This window comes from Diabrotica undecimpunctata, chromosome 4 (assembly GCF_040954645.1).
Source record: "Diabrotica undecimpunctata isolate CICGRU chromosome 4, icDiaUnde3, whole genome shotgun sequence".
Lineage (NCBI taxonomy): Eukaryota > Metazoa > Arthropoda > Insecta > Coleoptera > Chrysomelidae > Diabrotica > Diabrotica undecimpunctata.
The window spans coordinates 160400067-160423871 of NC_092806.1; the positions used below are offsets into that span (position 1 = coordinate 160400067).

General features: G+C 33.1%; 4 protein-coding genes and 1 non-coding gene across 6 annotated transcripts in view; 2 read left to right on the forward strand and 3 right to left on the reverse strand.

Moving 5' to 3' along the window:
• Positions 1 to 334: 334 nt before the first annotated feature.
• LOC140440402 (U2 spliceosomal RNA) lies at positions 335 to 525 on the reverse strand. Its single transcript, XR_011950821.1, has one exon. It is a non-coding gene; the product is annotated as a U2 spliceosomal RNA (small nuclear RNA).
• Positions 526 to 849: 324 nt separating this feature from the next.
• Positions 850 to 3811, forward strand: dare (NADPH:adrenodoxin oxidoreductase, mitochondrial). Of its 2 annotated transcripts, XM_072530820.1 has the most exons (5): positions 850 to 984; positions 1848 to 2000; positions 2052 to 2208; positions 2532 to 2747; positions 2864 to 3811. In XM_072530820.1, exons 1-5 carry the CDS (start codon positions 977 to 979, stop codon positions 3698 to 3700), a joined length of 1371 nt encoding a protein of 456 aa, XP_072386921.1. In that variant the 5' UTR covers positions 850 to 976; the 3' UTR covers positions 3701 to 3811. The 2 variants fall into 2 exon arrangements, with proteins under 2 accessions (XP_072386921.1, XP_072386920.1); XM_072530819.1 differs by lacking the exon at positions 850 to 984 and having other exon boundaries at positions 1771 to 2000.
• Positions 3812 to 6637: 2826 nt separating this feature from the next.
• Positions 6638 to 7904, reverse strand: LOC140440364 (uncharacterized). Its single transcript, XM_072530821.1, has 3 exons — positions 7596 to 7904; positions 7371 to 7513; positions 6638 to 7251 (listed from the first exon to the last, which is right to left on the reverse strand). The coding sequence occupies exons 1-3, from the start codon at positions 7598 to 7600 to the stop codon at positions 6659 to 6661; spliced, it is 741 nt and encodes a 246-aa protein (XP_072386922.1). The 5' UTR covers positions 7601 to 7904; the 3' UTR covers positions 6638 to 6658.
• A 54-nt stretch (positions 7905 to 7958) lies between these two features.
• Positions 7959 to 9255, forward strand: LOC140440366 (calcyclin-binding protein). The gene is made up of 5 exons (XM_072530822.1): positions 7959 to 8132; positions 8190 to 8406; positions 8495 to 8701; positions 8787 to 8937; positions 8995 to 9255. The coding sequence occupies exons 1-5, from the start codon at positions 8109 to 8111 to the stop codon at positions 9080 to 9082; spliced, it is 687 nt and encodes a 228-aa protein (XP_072386923.1). The 5' UTR covers positions 7959 to 8108; the 3' UTR covers positions 9083 to 9255.
• Positions 9256 to 12959: 3704 nt separating this feature from the next.
• Positions 12960 to 23805, reverse strand: part of LOC140440368 (uncharacterized) — a 42099-nt gene continuing 31253 nt past the window's right edge. The window contains exon 5 of the mRNA XM_072530826.1: positions 12960 to 15793. Within this exon, the coding sequence (XP_072386927.1) occupies positions 15534 to 15793 (260 nt within the window). The 3' untranslated portion in view covers positions 12960 to 15533. The remainder of the gene's footprint in view (positions 15794 to 23805) is intronic.

Below are 23805 nucleotides of genomic sequence, written 5' to 3' on the forward strand. Positions count from 1 at the left end.
CAGTAATAATGTAGTCTTTCATTCTGCGTTTAAATTTTTCAAAAATACTTATTAGTTTTTTCAGGATTTGAAAAAAATGAATGCATTTAAAAAACATTGGCCCAAAATTTTGCGCCTACGCTCTTAAGAATTTATATTGTGTGATATGCCCACTGACCACTTAATTTTCTGGTTGTTAGCTGTCATTGGCGGCTTGGCCACGTAACTTCAAAGGTTGTCGCTTCTCTGTGTTCGGTTGTTGTCTGGTTAAATAATGCAATAAATATGCCCCAATGTTTATTTTACCATTAACCTCTAAAGAGGTGAAATGTGTTTTTTATTATGTTTTGATTATTTTTTGTGGGCCGATCCCGGCGGTACTGCAATACCGGGCCAACCCGTGATAGAAGTGGAGCAAGCCCCTTACCTTCCATCTATTTCCAAAAATCAGTTTAATATACTGGCCCCGCATGCGGGGCGTATCAGATATTAAGCTGATAAGAACAGATACTACACTTTGATCTTAGCCAGAGGCCGAGAAGCGATAACTTTAAATTTCCAGGCAAGGGTATACCTCAACAATAGCTACACTTACAATGTTAAGAGAGAACTAGCGACATCTATGGGAATAAAATATATGAACTTTCAAAAATTTTAAATAACATTGCCACAATTCCCACGATGATAAATTAATATCGTCTTTTGGAAATTTATTGTTTTTACTACTAGATACACAATATATTATAATTTTATCTGGTAATGTGGTATTGATTATTTTAATGCTTTTTTCAAAAGATCAAAGTATGCTTATAGAACTTATAAATACTAAATGAAACCAGTGTGGTGCGATGTCAGAGTGACAATCAATTGAAATAAAATGTAAATATTAAATTTTATTCAACCCCAATTTTTATATCTGGTACAACAACTACATAAGTACTACATTTACAGCAGATAACGTTCTCGTCTTATATTCGAAGTTGAAATATATAAATTAATGTGTATGTAAGTATATCTGTAGGGATATTATTTTTCTTCGATTATTTGTTGTGGTTAGTTTATATTCTCTGTCTCGTAACATTTTTGTACCAGGGAGATATATTATTATCACTTTTCCTTGGACCTAAATAGTTCTACAATTCCTTTGAGCTTTATCTCATATCATTCGTCATCCCTTCAGATAATATGCTCCTTACATTCTTTTTTAAATAAAAATTGTTAGTCCTTTTTATCTTCACTACCGAGTCATTTATATTTTTCACGTCGAATTTTCTTCGGTTTCTGCTTTTTTATTTATGTATTAGTAACTTTTCAGTTATTTTCCATTTTATTCTCATAATTTTCTTGGAATTTCAGCTATTTTTTTTAATATCTTTACAAAACCTTTTTAAATTAATTTCTGGTTAGACCTGGGATTCTCTAGAACTGGTAGCTCAAAATTTGAACAATTTTTAATTATTGTTACTTCATAGGTAGATCCAAGTTTGATGTTTCTAAAAATTCATGTCCCCTATGATTTTGTTGGTGTATATGTTGATTCATATCATGTTAAATTGGCAAGTGGAAGTATGGCTTATCGATCTGTTGTTAAACCTGCTACGAATTTTATGGCCACCATAATATTGGCATTGGCTAGTCTTAACAAAATATCCAGTAAGTATATCCCTTATTTACATTTCTGACTTGAGTTTCATCGTGAAATAGAAAAAAGAATTGTATGTGAGCAGTTTTGTAATAACCACTCGTGTACATACACCTACTCAGATGAGTTTTTTTTTTGCCTTATCTCTCACTATCAAAAAGAAGAATTTAATTTTAATATGATTTAACCTAAAAATGACGTTTCGACCTAATTACCTTTTAAATAGATTTTTAAGTACAAAAACCCAAATAAAACCAAAAATCTGTATCGTGGGAGCAGGAACCGCTGGATTTTACGCGGCGCAACGTTTACTAAAAAAGTTAAACTCCCCTGAGATAGACATCATCGAAAAGCTACCAGTACCTTTTGGCTTGGTAAGGTAAATGGAACTGCTTTTTAACATCCAAATGTTTTTATAAACTAATTTTAGGTTTGGTGTTGCTCCAGATCATCCGGAAGTTAAAAATGTTATTAATACTTTCACGAAGGTAGCAGAGAGTCAATGTGTGAAGTTTTTAGGTAATGTTAGCTTGGGGAGCGATATTACTCTAGATCAGCTGAGAAGTGCCTATCATGTTGTACTCCTAGTAAGTAGACCTTTTAATTAATGTTTATGATATGATACAGTAAGAAATCATGATTCTAGTATACTAGATGTAGCGTATTGCTATGGTTTCACATTCTTCATTTTTTTTATCTTCATACATTTTGTGTAGTGTTATAATGAAGTCGCTCTGATGAACCCGTAAGCGTGAAAAGTGTACAATCCTGAATGAATGAATACTAATATTTGTATGTAATTACTTGACTAAAGGTTCTAAACCAAGGCTAAAATACAAAAAAAAAGTTTTGTGTATGTCCTAATCCTTGTATTAAACAATAAATATTCTTTATGTTCATCTTATTTTAGACCTATGGAGCTGATGAAAGTAGAAAACTCAACATTCCTGGTGAAAGCTTAAAAAACGTTATAGAAGCTAGAAAAATCGTAGGGTGGTACAATGGTACACCCTGGGATAAAAACTTAGATATAGATCTCAATGGAGAAACGGCTACTATTTTTGGTCAGGGAAATGTTGCAATGGATGTGGCTAGAATCCTTTTAAGTCCTGTGGATGATTTGAAGGTGAGAGTAGATCTAATTGGAATAGAATAAATAAATTCAGGGTATGGTAATTTCTGCCATAAAAACTGTTGACATGAGTTTTCAAATCAGGTATAATTTAAATTTATTTTTTTTAGAAAACAGATATAACTGAGTATGCACTGGAATCTTTATCAAGATCAAAAATAAAAACAGTTTACCTCATTGGTCGCAGAGGACCTCTACAAGCTGCATATACTATAAAAGAACTGAGAGAAATGCTCAAACTGCCTAACTGTTCATCAATTTGGCGATCTAATGATTTTACAGGGATATCTGAGCATCTATCCATCCTTTCAAGACCAAAAAAGAGAATTACAGAACTTATGTTGAAAGCTGTTAGTGAAAATAACATAAAAGGTGATAAAACATTTAGACCTATATTCCATAGATCTCCTTTAGAGCTGACTGGAAGCAGTAAGGTCGAAAAAGTTGTACTAGGAATCAACAAACTTGATGGATCAGATGTATTAACACAAACAGCTGTGCTGACAGATCAAATAGAAGAACTAAAAACTGATTTAGCCATTCCTAGCATAGGTTATAAGTCTGTACAAGTAGACAATGGTATTCCCTTTGATTTTAAGAAAGGCGTAGTACAAAACAGTAGTTCTAAAGTCGATAGAGGCCTGTATGTATCAGGATGGTTAGGAACTGGTCCTACTGGAGTCATTTTGAGTACAATGGGCAATGCATTTGAAGTAGCAGATAAAATTGTTGATGATATCAACAAAGAAAACTTGGTAGATGTGCCAAAGGAAGGTTATGAACAATTAAGGAAGATTATTAATGAGAAAAATATACAAACTGTTAATTGGCAACAGTGGGAGAAGATTGATAAATATGAACAAGATAAAGGTGCTAAATTAGGTAAACCCAGAGAGAAGATTGTTGATATAAGGAAGATGTTGGCAGTTGCAGAAACTCCTTTGTAATTTGTTGAAAATTTTAGATAACTATAAGACGAAACAAGCTGCAGTATTACTAACGCTTTTGTATATCAAAGACATAACATTTATTTTAAATATATTTTTATATCATTGAAAGTTGTTTTATTGAATTTTTTTTATGAAAAAACATTTTTGTTCTTTAATTTGCATGGATTAACACAGCTTAATGTCCCTATGTCCCATCTTTATCTCTAACATATATTATTTTGCTAGCATTGTTGTGCTACATAAATCTAATCATACACGTTCATAATTTATACTGTTCTGAAGCTATTTTCTTATGGTATCTTAATGCAACTACTATTTTCGTTGGAAATAGGCCACACTATAAGTTTAAAAACGTTTATTTTGATGTTTCAATTTCCACTTCAGAAACCCATGATACTATCCTTCATGATAAGTGTTTGGTCTTACATTTAGTTTATTCTAAATAAACACCAACTCTGATTTTATGTTTGTTATTTAAAAACATAAATGATGTATCCTCAATAACTGAAATTAATTTTCCAATAAAAAAATCACGAACTCATAGTAAAGCTCCAAATTCTTGGTTTGATGATGAACTAATTGTAATGCGAGAAAATCTTTCCACAGTCAAGATAATTGCTGATGTTACAAAGGAATATAGTGAGTATAAAATGTTTAAGAAGCACTATAAATCAACAATATCATTAAAGAAAAAAACTGGCTTATGAGAATTTCTATTCCAATTCAGAAAATATATCTCGTGACAGTTGGAAAGTCATAAATTATCACAGAAATAAATTTCAAAATAAAAAAGTCCGTCCAAGCACGATTACATCAAATGATTTCAATAATTACTTTACTTCAGTAGCTAAACATATTTGAAAATCTTTTAATTCTACAAATAAAAATGTAGCCATAGATTTTTTGAAATCGATATGGCTTTAGAAAAAAGTGTAGCACTACACTAGCTATACAGAAAATTGTGAGAGATATAGTTGATGGCTTGGAGAAAGGCCATTTTGTTTCTTTGACATTGTGTGAGTTATCCAAAGCTTTTGACTGTGTTTTATATGAATTACTGTCGGAAAAAATGCATAAATACGCTATTAGGGGAAAAACTCTTAATCTATTTAGATCATACTTAATAGAAAACAGGCAGTTTTTTTTAATAACAGCTATTCTGAGTTTAACACTGTTGAATATGGGGTTCCTCAAGGTTCGATATTAGGACCCACTTTGTTATTTATCTGAACGATTTATTTCACTATACTTTTCCTATAAAATGTGTTTGCTTCGCAGATGATACAACTTTCGTTAATACTGATATTGATCAGCATAATTTAAAAATTAAAATAGATAGTAATACCCAGAAAGCAAAAAACTGGTTTGTACATAATGGGCTGAAGTTAAATGAAGAGAAAAATCAGAATTTGATTTTTAGTGCCGATTGGAAGTATATCTCAAGAAATAATGTTAAACCATTAGGAATCTTTCTAGATGATAATTTGGATTGGAGTGCTCATACAGATTACTTAAGTTCTAGACTTGCTACAAGTATATTTTTAATACGCAACTTAGTTTATATGATTCCTAAAAGTACCCTTAGAATGTGCTACTTTGCACTATTCCATAGCCATTTACAGTACGGAATAACTATTTGGGGTCATTCTTCTCACGTAGATCGAATTTTTAAACTACAAAAAAGGGTAGTGAGGATACTTGCAAGAGCAGAGTATAGGGCACACTGTAAACCTTTATTTATGGATTTAGGTATTATGCCACTACCTTCACTATATATGAGACGCGGATTGAAATACATGCCAACAGAGGTAAGTTTAACATAAACTCCAACTTCCATGATCACGATACAAGATCTAGAAATGCTATTAGAGCACAACGTTTTAGGTTGACAAAGAGCATACAAAATTCGACTGATGTTGGTTTGTATAACTTTTTGCCAGATGAAGTAGAAAATCTTCACTTGTTATTGTTTAAGATTAAAATCAAATCACACTTTTTGAAACATTGTTTCTATTCAAAAACGGAGTCCCTAAGTACAGCTTTTTCATAATAGTACTAGTTTGGTCATGGTATTTGCCTATTATGATATTTCATGTTTTTATTTAGTGTGTTTATCGTTTCTTAAATTATTAATATTAAATATCTGTTTGTAATATTTAAATTCGAAAAAAAAATTTATATGTATGTAGGTAAATTGTCGCTATTCCTTTGACTTGTCAAAAACAAAACTATTTTTGTATATTGACTAAATAAATTCTATTCTATGTTATTGACTTACTAAGAGTGGTATCTTCTTTTTATTGATTTCCTCTTTTAATATGGGTAACTAGATCCTACTGTACTCTGCCGAGGAATTTGCGACACAATTGGTCTCATTTACCATAATTAGAGCCACTTCTTTGATTTTTCTCTTTTTACCATCTGTTTCTTTCATGACTACACTTAAATCTTTCCATTGAACCCTATAGTTTTAAGTTTTTCTGATAATCCTTTTATGTATGGTATTCTTATTTTCTTTGTATTATTCCTTGTGAATGTTGTAGGATCCTGTTTTAAGTTGTTCTATTCTATTCTTAAAAAGTCCTTATAAACAACAAGGGATAATCATTTTCTAATAAAACAGATGTTTCTCCTCTAAGAACGAATATTCGTTAGGACAAGTACTTTGGCTCTATCATATAAGGGTTTAATGATTCTCTTTTTAATATTGATATTGTGATTTGACTTGTAATTTAGATATCTGTTGGTGTGTGTTGGTTTTCTATACATGTCAGTCTCATATCCGTTTATAGTATATATCAAAACAAAAAATGTGTCTATGATTAATTCTTGAAGAAAACACAACACATTTCATCTGAATATCAATCTCAATGTTATCATAGGACAAATTTCTTTTCTTTCAACTTGTTTTGAGGATTTTTATAGGAAAGAAACAAAATTATAAAAAAAAATTTATTACAAATTTTTTGTACTACTTACACAAGTCACTCTCTTTAAAGCTTTATTTCTCTTCACGAACGCTTGAACACTTGAACTAGCTGGGAAGGGATAATTTAAAACTTTGGTTAAATAATTATAGAACCTTCTGTTACTCAAATGCATTATAGTATGTCCGACTGCAAAGTCATCATCAGTCCAAGTTGTTCTTTTATTACCAGATAACAACTTTATCTGATTTCTAGAGAACACCTTCGAAAGTGCTTCATGTGACAAACCTTCCCTATCTTGTGATCTTAACTTTATTAAAGTTCTTTCTTGTTCTTTCAATTGTTTCATTTTGTGTTGTATATCCTCTTCAATCAGATCGATTCTCTTCTGTAGAGCATAATTAGATTCTTCCAAATATTGTAAATTTTTAACGGTTTTGTTTTTCCTTTTGTCTAGTTGTAGTTGAATGTCCTTAAGCGATATGTTTTTTGCAGCTGGAGGTAAGTTGAGTGTTGGAAAAGCTTCGGGATCCAGAAATTTTATTAGATATGTTAAAGATCCTACATTGTTAACTTCAGTTAAATATGCATTTTGATCAAAGTGGTTTGAACAAATGGCAACTAGAAAAAATAATGAATTATATCGTATAGGGCCATTAAACGCCATTAATTTTTGGGTAGAAGCATACTCATCATTGTGAATGATGTACATAACAAAATTAAAAAAACACACTAATTACCTTTAGAGTGATCTAAATTTTCTGCAGTTAAACAACAAAATGTAAGCCATGTTTGTCTAGTAATTTCATTTGTTGGTAGTGGGAAAAATTCTCTACATTCATTCCCAGATTTATTTTTGCATCCAGGAACAGAACAACTATCACTGAAAACCAATAATATATCAGTAATAATTTGTACTAAACAGTAATATTAAATATATCCTGTAATTATTCAAAATATTTTACCTCATAATGAAATCGTTTGTGGTGGTTTTTATTCTTTAAATTCAAGTCAAGCTCGGCTTTATTTTGTTTATTTACCAAACGTCATCCATAAATTATAACCTATTTACTATTTATTCTTCCCTTTTGCTTTTACTTTGAATTGTAGAAAAACATCCACCTAAATATTTAAAAAGTATTACATTATAATATTAATGTAATCGAATAAATCTTTTAACGAAAGATAAATAAGAACTTTTGTTTTATATTTTCGTAATTTTTTACTTTAGTAGGCATAAAATCGAATATTCTAGATCATTCCACCCTTTCCAATGTGCTGCCAGCTGCCACTGTCTGTAGTTTATAACCTTAAATTTATATTCCTTTTCCTTTCTTCGCTCATAAAGAGGGTTAGGTTAGCCTTCACTTGCGTATTTATTTAATTCAAGTATTGAGTTTTGTAATAACAAACTGTTGTCTGTAAAATTTAAGTTCTTAAAGAACCTATTGGATAGTGTATAGGGAAAGTATTCAACAATGACAATGGAGAAAATCGCAGAAGTAAGTATTATCGTAATAATTGAATTCTCTTACTTATTAACAAAAAACCTATTGCAGCTGAAGAAAGACATTGCCGAGCTCGAATTGCTAGAAAAACAAGCCACTAGACAAAAAACTAAAGACATACTGAGCATAGAAATCAGAAAACTGGTATCAGAAGTGGTACTTTTGGAAGAAAAAGTGAAAACTCAAAACAATCCTGTAAACTCTCCAATCCCTAGTCCTTCTACCGGAACCGTAAATAAGAGATATGAAGTTAAAATAAATAATTATGGTATGTAAGCCCTAAACCATGTGTATATTTTGATTGATTTTAAATGTAATTTTAGCAATGTATAAATATGCTTTATTTTGTATTTCAGCATGGGATCAGTCTGAAAAGTATGTCAAATTCTATATTACTTTAAAAAATGTACAGAGTGTTCCGGCTGAAAATGTCACTTGTGAATTTACTGCCAAGACTGTAAGTTTAACTGTGAAAGATCTGGATAATAAGGATCATATTTGGCAAATTAAAAATCTATTGAAAAATATCGATCCAGCAAAAAGTACATGGAAAGTTAAAACTGGTAAGATTTTGTGTTTAGTGTAAACTCTTCCACATTGTTTGAGGTTTATTTTCAAGATATTGTGGTAATTTGTGATATTTTTTAGATATGGTATTGATAAATGCAGCAAAAACATCATCAGATAACTGGTCACATGTCACAGAGTGGGAGAAAAAGGCATCAGACAGTAAAACTCCTAAAATGGACCCTGACAAAATGGATCCTTCAGAGGGACTAATGTCATTGATGAAAAATATGTAAGTTTTACTAACATTTAGATTGAAATACTGTTATTATAACTAAATGTTTTTCAGGTATGAATCGGGAGATGATGAAATGAAAAGAACCATTGCCAAAGCTTGGACAGAAAGCCAGGGGAAAAACCAGGCCAGTTTTATGTAATACATAGTTATAGAATACTGCTATATTATATTATAATTTTTTATACCATAAAAATGTTGCCAATTCCTATGTTTCAATGATTTTGTTAGTAGAATGTCTTTCTGTTCTAAAATCTTCCACTGAATGACATGTGTTCTAAGGATATAATAAAAGCTATACCATGTCCAATAGAATTATAATTTCCTGCAAATTACCTATACACTGTTTGAAAGTTATGATAGCACAGCTTTTATGTTTTTGCTAGTGCATTGTTTAATAGAGTAAATTGTTTCAAAAGAGTCATCAAACAAATTTGGAAGATCAGTGCTCAATGAACAGTGTTTTTACCATAGAACATCTGGATACGCTGTTATCTTTATATTTACACAAACTTAACAAAAAAAAGGCTCAATATCACCTGAAAAGTGATTAAAGAAAAGTCCTAATTATATTTTTGCGATCTTACTAGATATTAAGTTGTGGAACAGTCATAAACGGGGAATGGGTTTTGCTAAAACATCATCGATGTTTCTAAAAACACCTTCATCGTTATCAATTCTGGCATTTTATAATAAAGAGAGAAAAAAACTAAATAAAACTGTATGGCTTGGGATTAAATGGTCATTTTTTTTACCTTCCTTATGTACCGTTAGGCTTAAGGTTAATAGTTTGATCTGATATAGAAGAAATATTAAAAATAAACTATCACTATAAGAGAACACTGGAAGTTCCCAGTTTAGTAGCGAAAAAATAAGTTTTCTTAGTTAAAACATTCACTCTTTTTTTCTATTATCTTATTTTTGAGTCAACAGAACTCTTAAAATTTAGTTAACTTAGTACTAAAATTGCGTTTTTTTTTAATGTAGCCTGAAAAATGCAAAAAAGCCAAATTTTTCATGACTTACTGCGGATCATATGAAAAGTGGAAAAATGTTAACAAAAATTGAAAAAAAGTAGGAAATCAAAAACTGACAAGAGGAAAATGTTATCAAAACACAAAACAGTCCTAATTATATAAAATATAATAAACCAATTATAAACATCAATCATTTTTTGCTGTTAAATCATGTAAAAATATACAACAATGTAAAATAACCAAAATTGTTTTAACTTGGCAAAACAAATTCTGGGTGTTTGTGCACTAAGTCAAATATTTTGTACATATACAATGTTCCACCATATATAATTGTTATTTGCGGAGTAAATATGTTGAATTTAAATTTTTAATACAATATAGTAGATATGAGTCAGTGTTTACCCTATTAATATGGTAGTGAATATAATTTGACGGCAGAAAGAAAAAAGTGGTACATTCACTTGATGTGGTCAGGAAATTTTCTCTTGAAGTAAAATTCGGCCAGATAATCTTGCCATAAAGTGAACTTGCCATGCACTGTGTTTGAGAATATAGTACATCTTACTTCCCTCTGTAATCGATAAATTGTTTAGAATGATTTATGGTTTGATATATAAATCCTTTGTGATTTATATCACAAAGGCAATAAGAAAAGACATAAGAAACTACAATGTAGAAAAAACAAAACAGGCAATAGAGCAAAATAAGAACATGAAAGTTTTGAAGAGGAGCGTACAAAAGGGGAAAATAGAAATTAACAAACTGAGAAACAGCACTGGAGAAGAAACAACGAACAGAGATGAAATATTAAGAATAGTCGAAGAGTTCTACACAGAGTTATATAGATCAAGAAAAAAAGATAACAATACGGAACCTCCAATTACACTAAAAACTGGGGTATTAAACCAAGGATCAGATTTAATGCCCGATATAACAAAATCAGAAATCAAAGAAGCCCTGAAGAAAATGAAAAATAATCGAACCCCGGGTGAAGATGGAATAGTATCAGAAGCACTAAAAATTGGAGGGGATGTATTACTTGAAAAAATTAAACAACTTTTCAGTATCTGCCTTCACAGCGCCAATATTCCAACAGACTGGAACAACGCTACTATGATTCTATTACACAAAGCAGGAGACAAAGCAAATTTAGAGAATTACAGACCGATTAGCCTCCTCAGCCATATATATAAGTTGTTTACGCGAATACTAGTTAAGAGAATGGAAAGAAAATTAGAGACTTATCAACCAAGGGAACAGGCAGGATTCCGAAAAAGTTACGGAACAAATGACCATCTACAAAGTATAAAAACCCTAATAGAGAAAGCAGTGGAATACAATAAACCGCTAGTTCTAATATTTATCGATTTTCACAAAGCCTTTGACACAGTTGAGCTAAGCAAAATATTACAGGCGCTTAAAGAATGCAGGCTAGATTATAGATATACTAAATTATTATACAAAATATACCTGCAGGCAACAACCACTGTCAGATTACATACTAACAGTAATCGCATAAAAATAGAACGGGGGGTTAGACAAGGAGACCCAATGTCACCTAAACTTTTTAATACGGTGCTAGAACATGCTTTTAAGAGTTTGGATTGGATGACAAAGGGAATAAAAATAGATGGAGAATATCTAAACAACTTACGTTTCGCCGATGATATACTTATAATAGCTGAAGATCTAGGTATGGCAAGAGAGATGGTACAGGAACTCGTTGTGGCTACAGAAAGTGTAGGTTTAAATATAAATATCTCGAAAATAAAAATCATGACCAATTTGGTACCCAACCAGAACATCAGTATTGGTGGGAAAGAAATAGAACTCGTAGATAGATATAAATACCTGGGACATGAAATTATGATTGGCAGGGATAACCAGACTCATGAACTGAAGAGAAGAATCGGCCTTGGGTGGGCAGCATTTGGAAAACTGAGAGAAACTTTTAAAAGTGAGCTGCCCACATGCCTAAAGAGAAAGGTATTTGATTAGTGCGTCCTCCCAGTCTTGACGTACGGAGCAGAAACACTTACCTTAGCAAAAGCAGCAGCTACCAAACTGAGAGTCACGCAGAGAAGAATGGAGCGGTCCATGTTAGGAATAACTCTGCGAGACAGAATAACCAACGAAGACATCAGGAGAAGAACCGGAGTGACTGACATCATCGAGAAGATAGCCAGACTAAAATGGAGATGGGCAGGACACATAGCCAGAATGACAGATGGGCGATGGACAAAGAGGTTATTGGAATGGAGGCCAAGGGAAGACAAGAGAAGCGTCGGTCGACCACCTACAAGATGGACTGACGATTTAAGAAGACTCAATAAAAACTGGATGAGAGCGGCGCAAGATAGACGGGGTTGGAAACATGAGGAAGAGGCCTATGTTCAGCAGTGGACTCTTGAGGCTGGATGATGATATAAATCCTTGTTTCAAACAATTCTAAGATTTCTAACAATCACTATAAATCGTTGTCCCCATAAGAATCCACTCTTTAATTATTCCTAACAAAGTATCTGCTCTTGTTTTAACACGCTATAGAAATCATTTAGTATTGTTATGTAGTAATTAAACACTAAGTTAACATTTGGCTTCATTTTGGAAACCAATAATTTATTCATTCATTCATTTTTTCAAAGCATGGGTGTATGTTACCTGAAGTAAAATTTAATTAAAATATTAAACATCAAATAATAATAACATTATGTACAATCTTTGGTAACTTTATATATTTTAAAGGGTCTTTACCCTAATATTTTGGTGGCTCAGGCATGTTAACCTGTATTTTTAACCTGATGATGAAACTGTTGTTCCGAAAACGTTCGTGTTTTTGATGTAGCCATTTTAAGGGTTTTTTAAATATAAGTATACCCATTTATAAAGATTTAACCTCTTTTTCATTATTTTTTGTCCACCCGAGTTGGGGTCATCTAAATCCCACGATGAATAAGTTTTTTACTGTAGTTTATAACTCTGTTCCAAATGAGAATCTACCAGTTAAAATTATAAGGTTATTAAATAAAACAAAAATGCAGGTTAACAATTTCTTTCAAAAAATTTAAAACAATACTTTTGCGAATTAATAACAAAACTACACAAATAATATAGAAGTTATAAAAATTTCAATTTCCCAATAAAAGTAATTGCACTTGTCTTTTGTAATAATATATTACACATCGCGTAAAATAATTATAGGATACTATGATTCACATAGGGCCTCACAAAAATGAAAAATTTGATATATTATAGGATAAAAGAACGAAAATTTCAACAACTTTTCTGTAACAATTGAGACACTCCACAATATATCGATCCAAATGATTAGCTCGTAATGCAATTATTAATATCGTTGTAAATAGAGTAACCTTTTTTATATAAAAAATATCGTCAACCAAATAAAAATTGCTTATTAAACGAAAATAAATAAAACTCTTCATATTTTACCTCAAGATTATCAAAATACAATACAAAAAATAAATACACAAATCTTCGATAAAATTGAGACAAATAACAGTCCAATAATAAATAAATAAATAAAGATGTATCCACATGGCTTAATTCATAGTAGGTAATTCAGTTATTAGAAAAATCTAATAGAGGGTTTTTTTGTTTAAATACGGTTATGATTAAACTATAAAATATATTTTTGTTTTGTCAGTTTTTTACAGCTTGTGGAACAGAAATCACTGGACACTAGACTGGCAACCCTGTTGATGGTATCATCGAAGTCATTTGGCAATTTGTGTCAGTTGTCTTTGTCATTCTCAATCAAAGTTTGTATGTTTGAAGACGTTGTGAATTTTTATATTGATTTCTATTAAAATTACACCACAACCAACTGATAAAGATTCTATATGAAAAATTTTAAGACCACAAACTGCTCTACACAGTCGGGAGTAGAAAAATGACAAAATTTGGTAATATAATGAGAGACTTTGAGAGAGATTTAGAATATAATGAGAGAGCATTGTGAACTTTTTTTATTAAATTCATCTATGTGTTATATTTCCAATAATGTGTTATATTTTCCTTACAACTCATTGAAGCTCCTCACAGAGATTTTTGTGTAATTTAAAACATTATCATATTTGTGTAAACCTTCATAAAAAGTTATAAACAGTTCTTTCTTCGATCTAACTGATAATCAGGATGCTTAAGTACAATATAAGTACACACTCTTTCATATATCTTTCAACTAAAAACAAAATCACAGGATATCCTAATGTTGTGGAGATTTTGTCGATACAAGTTCCGTCCAGGCTGATGATCTAGCAGTCGTTCTAGTGCATCGTCCTATGTGTTTATATTTTTGAGTATACTTATACACCATTTTTAAACTAAAAAAACCACGTTACCAGATGAATCTAATAAGTTGTATCACTTACCTAAACTGACCTATCAGGAATGAATCTAGAAGTATATGCCATAATTTTACTGTTTGTATTAAAGGCAAATTTAATATACAGTGAAGAAAGAAAAGTCATGTTATTGAGTTCAGTTATACTTGCCGTTGCAAATTTCTCCATATGTGCGGTGTTACCCGGATTTTAGCAACATTTTCCAAGATTTTTACATAAGATTGAGACAGAATTGGGTTAATTTTAGTGTTTTTTTTGGTGTTGACTTTTTAAGTGATCAACAAAAGAGTGATATTGACGATTGGGAAAAAGCTTGAAATATATAATGCTTCGACGCTGGGGAATTAGCTACAAAAATTATATTTTAAATTAGGGGATTGTTGAGAGCACTATAAAAAGAAATTGCACAGACATTGAAAAATGGTTAACTAAAAAATTTAGCGGTAACAAAAAATCTAGAAGTTAATCACTCTTTTTTGTGATATAAATGTATGTGGGGAAAACGATTGCCAGTAACAAACTTATTGCTTCAGGAAAAAACATTTCCCTACTTTAAAACGATTGAAGAAGAAAATTGTAAACAGAAGATTAGCCGGATGAAAGGAAATATATGTTGGAAGAAGACAATTAACCATCAGTGGTTACTGTAGATTATACGCAAAAGCAGAATCATGGAGAAACCATCTTTTGTTTATCATGGAGAAGAAAAAACTATCGCATGAGCACTACAACTGCCAAAAATGATCATATAGCAAAATGTCTTGGTTTCTCCGAAAAAATATTAAGACTGGTGAGGGCTACAATATGTAAAGTTATCTGCAAAAGTACAAATACAGGGTGAACGTTCACAAATCCATCGGACTACGATAGAGATACGTGTTGGCGTGTCTCCTTTTTGACAGTGTTGGAGAAAGCTGCAAAAGACGTTAACTAAGATAACAAGGGGGCCATTTTTAATAAAACTTTGAAAATTATGGCCTACAGAGATAATTTTAACTTAACTGTTTGTATCATACGATTGTCTTGTGGCATTTGTTACTTTCCAAAGTTATAAATATATGGAAAGTTCTTTTTAGACTCATTCCTGATTAGTGTAAAAATAAAGGAACATTGTTCTTTGGCTATACAATACGCTGCACAAAATTAAACTTATTCTCTTAAAAAGTAACCCTAGACGTAAATTTCTTCTAAAAAAAAAACGAATACTTTTTCCACTCAGCTGCTCGCAAACAATAACGATTATCAGATATCTTTAGAGACTCAGCTCCGGAGATACTCTGCAAGAAGGCATTTGTAGCTTTTTGATTACGTCGTGCATCTGCGGATGATTGTGTGCCGTGTAGGACAGTAGAATGAGACCGTTGAGGGTGGTGAGACATCCGGGACAACTGAGGGTTTTCTTTTTCACGCACACCCACAGAGTGCAGATGTCTTTTTTATCACAGAGCGTGTATATGTGGCCGTTGTGGATCAGTACTAGCTGGCCTCTGCCGCTTTTTACCAACATGGGACCTGAAAATATATGACATTTATATATTATCGCAATGCACATTCCTTTAGCGCTTCCTGTATTCCTATTATAGAACAGATTGGCTCTCAATCGCTTGAAACATTTTATATAATTTTTGTTTAAAGGACCATGAGATATATTAAGTTCAAGAAAAATATATTTGTAAATCTGTGAGTATACAAAAGATATTACATTTTTACACCACAATAAGACTGTTCTTCTGTTATCATCATCCTCCCACTACCATGCCAGAACAGACCCACGAACCAATAAATCTGATATTAATGCTGATTATAACTCCATTAAAGGTGGTGTTGACTTGTTAGATGAGAAATGTAGTAAGTTTACTTGTAGTCCTCGAACTCGATGCTGACTTATGGCAGTACTTTTCAGACTATTTGACATTAGTACCGTTCTAAAACACGGAGGACAAAGTATAACCCTAGAGAGGACAAAACTTATACAAAAACTAATATTGCACTGCAAGATACCAGACGCATGGAGAAAGGAGATAAAGAAGACCCAAAGAATTATAGAGGTATAAATCTACTGAACACCGCACTTAACACATTTAGCGCCACGCTGTAATTGGTTGTTCACTCCCTGGGACCAAACATTTAAAATGTTTTTTTCTAGAAACCTGCTTTTTAAATGTTTATTATTGTATTTTAAACAACACTTTTTTTTCAGCTTTGTTTTTTGTGATTATTTTTAGTGCCCACCGGTCCCAGATAGTAATTTTACATTGTGGGACCAAATGTCCACCAGTGGTCACGCATTTCATTATTTCATTTGTTGCAGATTTTAAACAATAATGGCAAGAAGAGGACTTACAGAAGAAGAACTGCTTTGGGAGTTGGAAAATTTGTCTGATGTTGAAGCAGCAGACTATTCCGAGGATGACTCCATTGCATGATGCTAATTGCATTGCAATTAGCTGCATTTGATGTCGACAAAGAAGTTGCTGAAGTAGTTCTTTTACCGATAATATACCCCAGACCAACTGGGAGCCAATGGCAGGGGACAGATTGAAATTTAATTTTCTTTAGCCTACACCGGTGTACCCGAACATATAATCCAGAAACTTCATGGAGCCTCTCCTATAAGTTACTTTGAACACTTCATAGACGATGAAATTATCTCATTGTTTGTGGAAGAAACCAATAGATTTGCTGCACAAAGAAATACTGCGACTGAAGCTGCCCCAGAAGGAAGCGGAACTCCAAGACTTAGTAAATGTGTTGACGCTGATCGTACAAATATGCGCAAGTTTTTGAGCATTGTCTTGTGGATGGGACTTACGCATTTGCCAAAATTGAGGGATTACTGGAGCAAAAAAAGAATTTATGAAAATGGAATTCCAAAAATAAATAGATTTGAGATGTTACTTTCGATGTTTCATCTATCAAACAATGAGCAACCACTCGATCCGGAAGGAAGACTCCACAAAATCTCTAAATTTTTAAACGTATTAGAAAAGAAATCTAAAGAATCGTATATTCCCGAAGAAGAAGTTTGTATAGACGAAAGCAACGTACCATTTCGAGGACGTATTTATTTCCGACAGTATATTCCCAATAAAAGACATAAGTATGGGATAAAGGTTTTCAAACTCTGTATTGCTGGAGGCATCGAGTTAGAATCTATGGAGAGGGCATCACGTGACTAAAAACGACCTCACTTCGGCCATATTGTTTTGCCACTTTTGACAGATCGTATATGTTTATTTACGTTTGTTATTTTTCGAATATTTTTAGTTTTATAATACTTTTATAGAAACTGTAATAATATATTGTGATAGTGCATAATAATGGTTTCTTGTTTTCAACGTAGTTGCAGTGGCAGAAGCAATATTAATAAAAAATCTTCAGGAATAACGTTCTACAGGTTAGTATACAAATATGTAAACAAAGGAATGGCCCGTACTTCAGAGAATAAATTAATAGTATTTGACTGTATTAATTTATCTTTATGTATAATATATCGTGTTTTTTGTGTTTACCGCGGGATAAATAAATCATAGTTTATTAAAAATGTATTGCACTTTGTAGATTATGATTAAATCTCCTGAATAATTACTCATATTTTTATAGTAGTTTTAATATTATTGAGTCCGGCCATGATCCCACCGCCATATTGGTTTCACAGTTAGCCACGCCTACCTACGCCGTTTTTAATACACACGTTAATATGCTCATAGCTTCTCCATAGATTCTAACTCGATGGCTGGAGGCTATACATGGTCGTTTAAAGTCTATACCGGCAAAGAAAGTGCGGACGATATATCAGTTGCCGAAAAAATTGTCACAACACTGATGGAGGAACTTTTGGATGCAGGTAGAACTGTATATACCGATAACTGGTACAATAGTGTTTCGCTGTCTAATAGTCTAATTCAACGACAAACATATTTAGTAGGAACCCTAAGGACAAACAGAAAATATAATCCCCCAGATGTGGTAAAAGCTAAATTGAGAAGGGGTGAAGTCGTGGCCCAACAAAACGAAAATAAAACAGTTGTCTGCAAATGGAAAGATAAAAGAGATGTTGTTATGCTTAGTACCAAACATGTCGACTCTATGGTTTCAGTTAATCGCAGAGGACAAGAAGTTCATAAACCAGCGATGGTTGTAGATTACAACAAAGGAAAAGCTTTTGTCGACACTTTTGACCAGATGGCATCTTACGCGCCATACGTGAGAAGAACCGTCAAGTGGTATAAGCGACTCGTTTTTCATTTTGTTACTTCAACAGCTATGGTAAATGCTCTGCATCTGTATAACAAAATTAATAACAAGAAATTGGGAATAATAGAATTCAAAGAAAATATCGTCGAGGCTCTGGTTTATCAAGATTTAAATCCAATTCACAGAACCGTGAAGAGTGGAGAAAAATGGGAGAGACATATGTCCAGCAGTGGACAGAAGAGGTTGCATGATGCTGATGAAATCCAATTCCAATACAATCAAGGCCCTCCAGTTCCAAGATAAAACATATCTTGAAAGAATACGAGGGGCAAAAGAGGGTTACCAGAAAAAGGTGCAGCCCATGCTACAAGACTATGTCTCAGCAACAAAATCCAGTTTATGCTCGTAAAAATGCGAAAAAAATTAATACGTATTGCGATACCTGTAACCTGCCAATGTGCCTCGAATGTGTTCAAAAGCGTATCTAGCAACTATCTCATTTCCAGAAATTTAATTTTTATTATTTTTGTTGTATTACAAATACGTTAAGATTACTTGTTTTTTAATATTTATCTAGGTTTGTTCGTTTATTTTTATTTTTATTAGTGTAGAATTTAATTTATTTTTGTAATAAACGATGTAAAAAGACACAATTATATTAGTTTTTTGTACTGCCAAAAATCACAACCGATACATTAATTTTGCCCGGTCCACGTAAAATTTTGTTGTTTCCTGGGACTACTGAATACGTCACCATACGTAAAACTAATATAAACCGTGCCCACATATGGCCAATGTGACTTGAAGTAAGTAACATCAAATGTCCACGGGTGGGCACGTGGTCTTAAAGGAAACATTGAAAATGCCCACCGGTGGACACATGGCGCTAAATGTGTTAAGCTACAAAACTCATAGCCAACAAAATCAATAAACTAACAACTTTATCAGATGAACAACAAGGATTCAGATCCGGAAGATCCTGCGTAGATGCCGTATTTGTACTAAGACAAATCACAGAAAAGCCATCGAGTACAATAAACCAGCATATCTATGTTTTATAGCTCTGACAAAGGCTTTCGATCGCATCCAAGTCGAAGACGTCTTACACCTACTGTGTAAAAGAAACATACCAATCAATATTATACAAACCATCCAAAACATCTACTTCCATAACCGAATACAGGCAAAGATAAATGGAAAACTAACAATGTATACCAGTACAAAGCGGAGTCAGATAGGGTGACTCGTTAAGCCCACTTTTCTTTAATATAATAATGGACGAAATAATACAAGCAGTACGTAAAGGTCATGGCTACAGAATGGGGAACAAAGAAATCCAAATATTATATTATGCAGACGACGCCGCATTAATCGCCGAGACAGAAGACCAGCTCCAAAGATTAACACACATCTTCAATACAACATCCAAGAAATACAATATGATAATATCAGCAGAAAAAACCAAATGTATGACAACATTTAAATACCTCCTACGTTGTAAAATCGAAATTGATGGGAAAATAATAAAGCAGGAAGCAAGGTTTAGATATCTGGGAATGGATATAACTAGTTATGGAGATGTTGAAGAAGAAGTACGACAACAAAGCTTGAATGCAAGTAAAGCGGCGGGATCTCTTAATGACACAATCTGGAAGAACAAACACCAAAGACAAGACACAAAAACAAGAATCTATAAAGCAGCAATTAGACCTATATGAACATACATGGCGGAGACAAGACCTGACACATCTAAAACGAGACGACTACTAGAAACAACAGAGATGAAAATACTCCGACGAATAACAGGGAAAAGTCTGTTGGATAGGGAGAGAAACGAAAACATAAGAAGAGCATTTTATATAGAAGACATAAATGGATGGGTGACAAAACGGAAACAGGAGTGGAACAAACACATTAGTAGAATGGCAGAGGATAGGATAGTACGAATAGCACGAGATAAGTTACCAAATGAACGAAGAAGTATTGGCAGACCAAGAAAAAGATGGTGCGGTAATTTAAACAATTTAGGAGGCTAATATTGAAGAAGAAACAGGCTTTAAAGCCTACATACAAGAAGGAACAAGAAGAAGAAGACAAAAAATATTAAGGACCTATAACGCTCAAAATTTATTGAAAAATTAGCGTTTCAGCTTGTGGAACCTTACATTAAAATATTGGAAAATCAATATCTACCGCAGAAACTCAGATTGAGCATATGTGAAATCTTCGGAGCTGAAGACGTCGTAAAACTTGTGAAAGAACGTGTTGGAAAGCTAGAAAAAAGAAAAGACTGCTCACTTTGTCACTACAAGAAAAAGCTTTCACTGCCGAAGATCTGTTAGGAGTGCGCAAAAAAGTATGCAGAGAGTGCACTGTATCAGGTAGTCCTTTTCGCATAGTTTTGATCGTAGGCACATTAGTACATTTCAGGACAAAAAATAAATAGTAGGGGGCCAAAAAAAACGGGACGCTTTAAGACGATGTGATAGTGTTACTATATAACTTTCTTGACAACTACAGAATTTCACTTAAACTTTTTTATAAACTTTTAATTAACAAACAAAATCAATACATTAAATTTATTATTTTAAAAATATAAATATCGGAAGATAATATAATATACCTGTGGAAATTCGTTTCCTACAAGATAGCCTACTTAGACTCAACAGACAACAGACGGTTTAACTCAGAACCTTGTAATTTTCAGTCAGTTAGGCAACTAGTACTACATACTTTAGCGTTACTATACCACAATTCTAGCAACTGAGTCATAAGTTGCGTTCAGATGACCTCAGCGGTTGACTTTAAATACAAAGCGCTTAGTGGTTCAATGAAGTTATCAAGGTTCCACATATTCTGCTCTTTTTTCACTACATGCTCGATACATTTTATTCACGACTGTGAGGTCGCATTTCTAACGGCATTATTAAGCAGATTTTTTACAACATTCAATTTGAAAGTAACATTATTCCTCGCTACTTCATTTTTTATTTGAACACATTTAAGTTCTATGGGGTTTATGGTATAGCGGCGATTGAACTACAACTACGCCTCGTTCTCACGCCATTTCATTTACGTGCGTGCATGCGTGCTACGTTTAGTAACTCGGTTTTAAAATTGGTACATTGAATTTAATATTATTTTTAGTAAGCCAACCCGCAATCTCGGCTTTTCTCCATTTAGTGGTTGATAACTGTTCTACATTCTTCTTCGGCCTTAAGTAATCCAACTTTGGACATAGGCCTCCTCCAAATCAATTCAATGTCTTCTATTTTGCGCCACTTGCTTCCAGTTGTGTCCTCCGATCTTCTTATCATCAGCACATCTCATTTGTGGTCTTCCTCTGCTTCTCTTTCCTAACCTTGGTTTCCACTGTTGTATTTCGTGGTTCCATCTCTTATCCTTCAGTCGGGCATTGTGTCCTTCTTCTTCTTGCAGTACCGTCTCCTATCGGAGGTTGGCTACCATCACAGCAATCTTTATTTTGTTGGCTGCAGCTCTGAACAACTGTATTGAACTGCACCCATACCACTCCCTTAAATTTCGCAACCAGGAAATCCTCCTACGTCCCGCATTTCTCTTTCCCGAGATTTTTCCTTGTATTATGAGTCTAAGCAAAGAGTACTTTTCTCCTCTCATTATGTGGCCCAGATATTCCAGTTTTTTCGTTTGTATGGTTTTTATGACTTCGCATTCCTTCCCCATCTTCAGCAGAACATCTTGCTTTGTTACTCTTTCTGTCCATGGTATTTTCCACATTCTCCTGTAACACCACATCTCGAATGCCTCAATGTTTTTGATGTTTATTTTTTTCGGTGTCCAGGCTTCCATGCCGTACAGCAGAATGGAGAAAACATAGCACCTTAACATTCTCGTTCTTAAGTTTATATTTATGTCCCGGCTGCATAGGAACTTTTTCATTTTGACAAACGATTGTCTCGCTATCTCTATTCGCCTCTTGATTTCTCTTGTCTGGTCATTAGTATCAGTGAACCAAACCCCTAAATATTTGTAGGACGTAACTCTTTCAACTGGCTGATTATTTATGGTTAAATTCACATTGGTGTATAGCTTCTTTGTTACAATCATGAATTTAGTCTTTTTGATGTTCAGTTTTAGACCATACTTTTTGGTATGGGTGTTTATGTTTTCCATCAAAAACTGTAAATTTGCTAGGTTATCTGTTACTATTAGCGTATCATCAGCGTATCGTATATTGTTAATTAACTCTCCGTTAATGTTCATACCAATGTTTTGTTCTAGGAGCGCTTCCTGACATATTGTTTCGCTATATATATTGAATAATAGTGGAGAAAGCACACAACCCTGACGCACACCTCGACGAATCTCAATTTCTTCGGTTAACTCATTATCAACTTTGATTTTTGCTGTTTGTCCCCAGTACAACCTGGATATGATGTTAATGTTTATGTTTTTGCTTCTTAGGATTTCATACAGCTTTTGGTGTCTGACTTTATCGAAGGCCTTCTCAAAATCTATGAAACCTACGTAGAGGTCTTGGTTTACATCCAAACATCTTTGCATTAACACACTCAGACCAAACAAAGCTTCCCGTGTTCCCAGTCCACCTCTGAATCCAAACTGTGTGGTGGCGCTTATGTCCTCTTCTAATTTATTAAATATTCTTTTGTGAATTATTTTTAAAAATACTTTTAGTGTGTAGTGCGAAGCTCCATTTTAATTTGGCAGCATGCATGTTCTACATGCCGGCAGTGATATGGAGCGTTATCCATGACATTAACAGATCCTGGTTCGATTTTTAACAGAATATCTGAAAAACATTTTTCATAATGATCTACATCCATTTCCTCATGGTAGTCTGGTCTTTTTAGAATCAAATGCATTTAAACTTCCTTCAACAAATCCTGAGTCGCTACCAATAAGGCGTTTTCCATTTCCAGATGGGGCTTTTAAACCTGTCGACAAACCATCTAGGAAAGCTTTTCGTTTGTTTTTCACATTTAAATTCTGCCAAATTTTTGTCACACTATGTCATAAAACATCACCAACAGGCCAAGGAATAAAAATGTAAATGAAGAAGGCTAGAACTCCTACTGGACCAGTATAAAGGAAGACATTGAAGCAGCAGCGAAAGATGAAATAGGAACACAAATAGTAACCACCTAAATACGGAACTTAAATATATAGAAAAGCTTAACAGAGAGAAAGAATTCAGAGCATTCTATAAGATGGTTAACATCAACAGAAAAGAATTCAAGGCAACCACAAGAAAATGCAGAAGTCAGAATAGCGACCTATTAACAACAAGGAAAGATGTATTGAGTAGATGGGTGGAATACTTTAAC

Bases quoted from the DNA above. Each gene is read 5' to 3' on its own strand.
- dare (XM_072530819.1), top strand. From the start codon at position 1,816: ATGACGTTTCGACCTAATTACCTTTTAAATAGATTTTTAAGTACAAAA. The intron at 2,001-2,051 runs GTAAATGGAACT...AACTAATTTTAG, and splicing joins GTACCTTTTGGCTTGGTAAG to GTTTGGTGTTGCTCCAGATC. The intron at 2,748-2,863 runs GTGAGAGTAGAT...TATTTTTTTTAG, and splicing joins GTCCTGTGGATGATTTGAAG to AAAACAGATATAACTGAGTA.
- LOC140440364 (XM_072530821.1), bottom strand. The intron at 7,252-7,370 runs GTAATTAGTGTG...TATTTTTTCTAG, and splicing joins AAATTTAGATCACTCTAAAG to TTGCCATTTGTTCAAACCAC.
- LOC140440366 (XM_072530822.1), top strand. From the start codon at position 8,109: ATGACAATGGAGAAAATCGCAGAA. The intron at 8,407-8,494 runs GTATGTAAGCCC...TTTGTATTTCAG, and splicing joins AGTTAAAATAAATAATTATG to CATGGGATCAGTCTGAAAAG. The intron at 8,938-8,994 runs GTAAGTTTTACT...AATGTTTTTCAG, and splicing joins ATGTCATTGATGAAAAATAT to GTATGAATCGGGAGATGATG.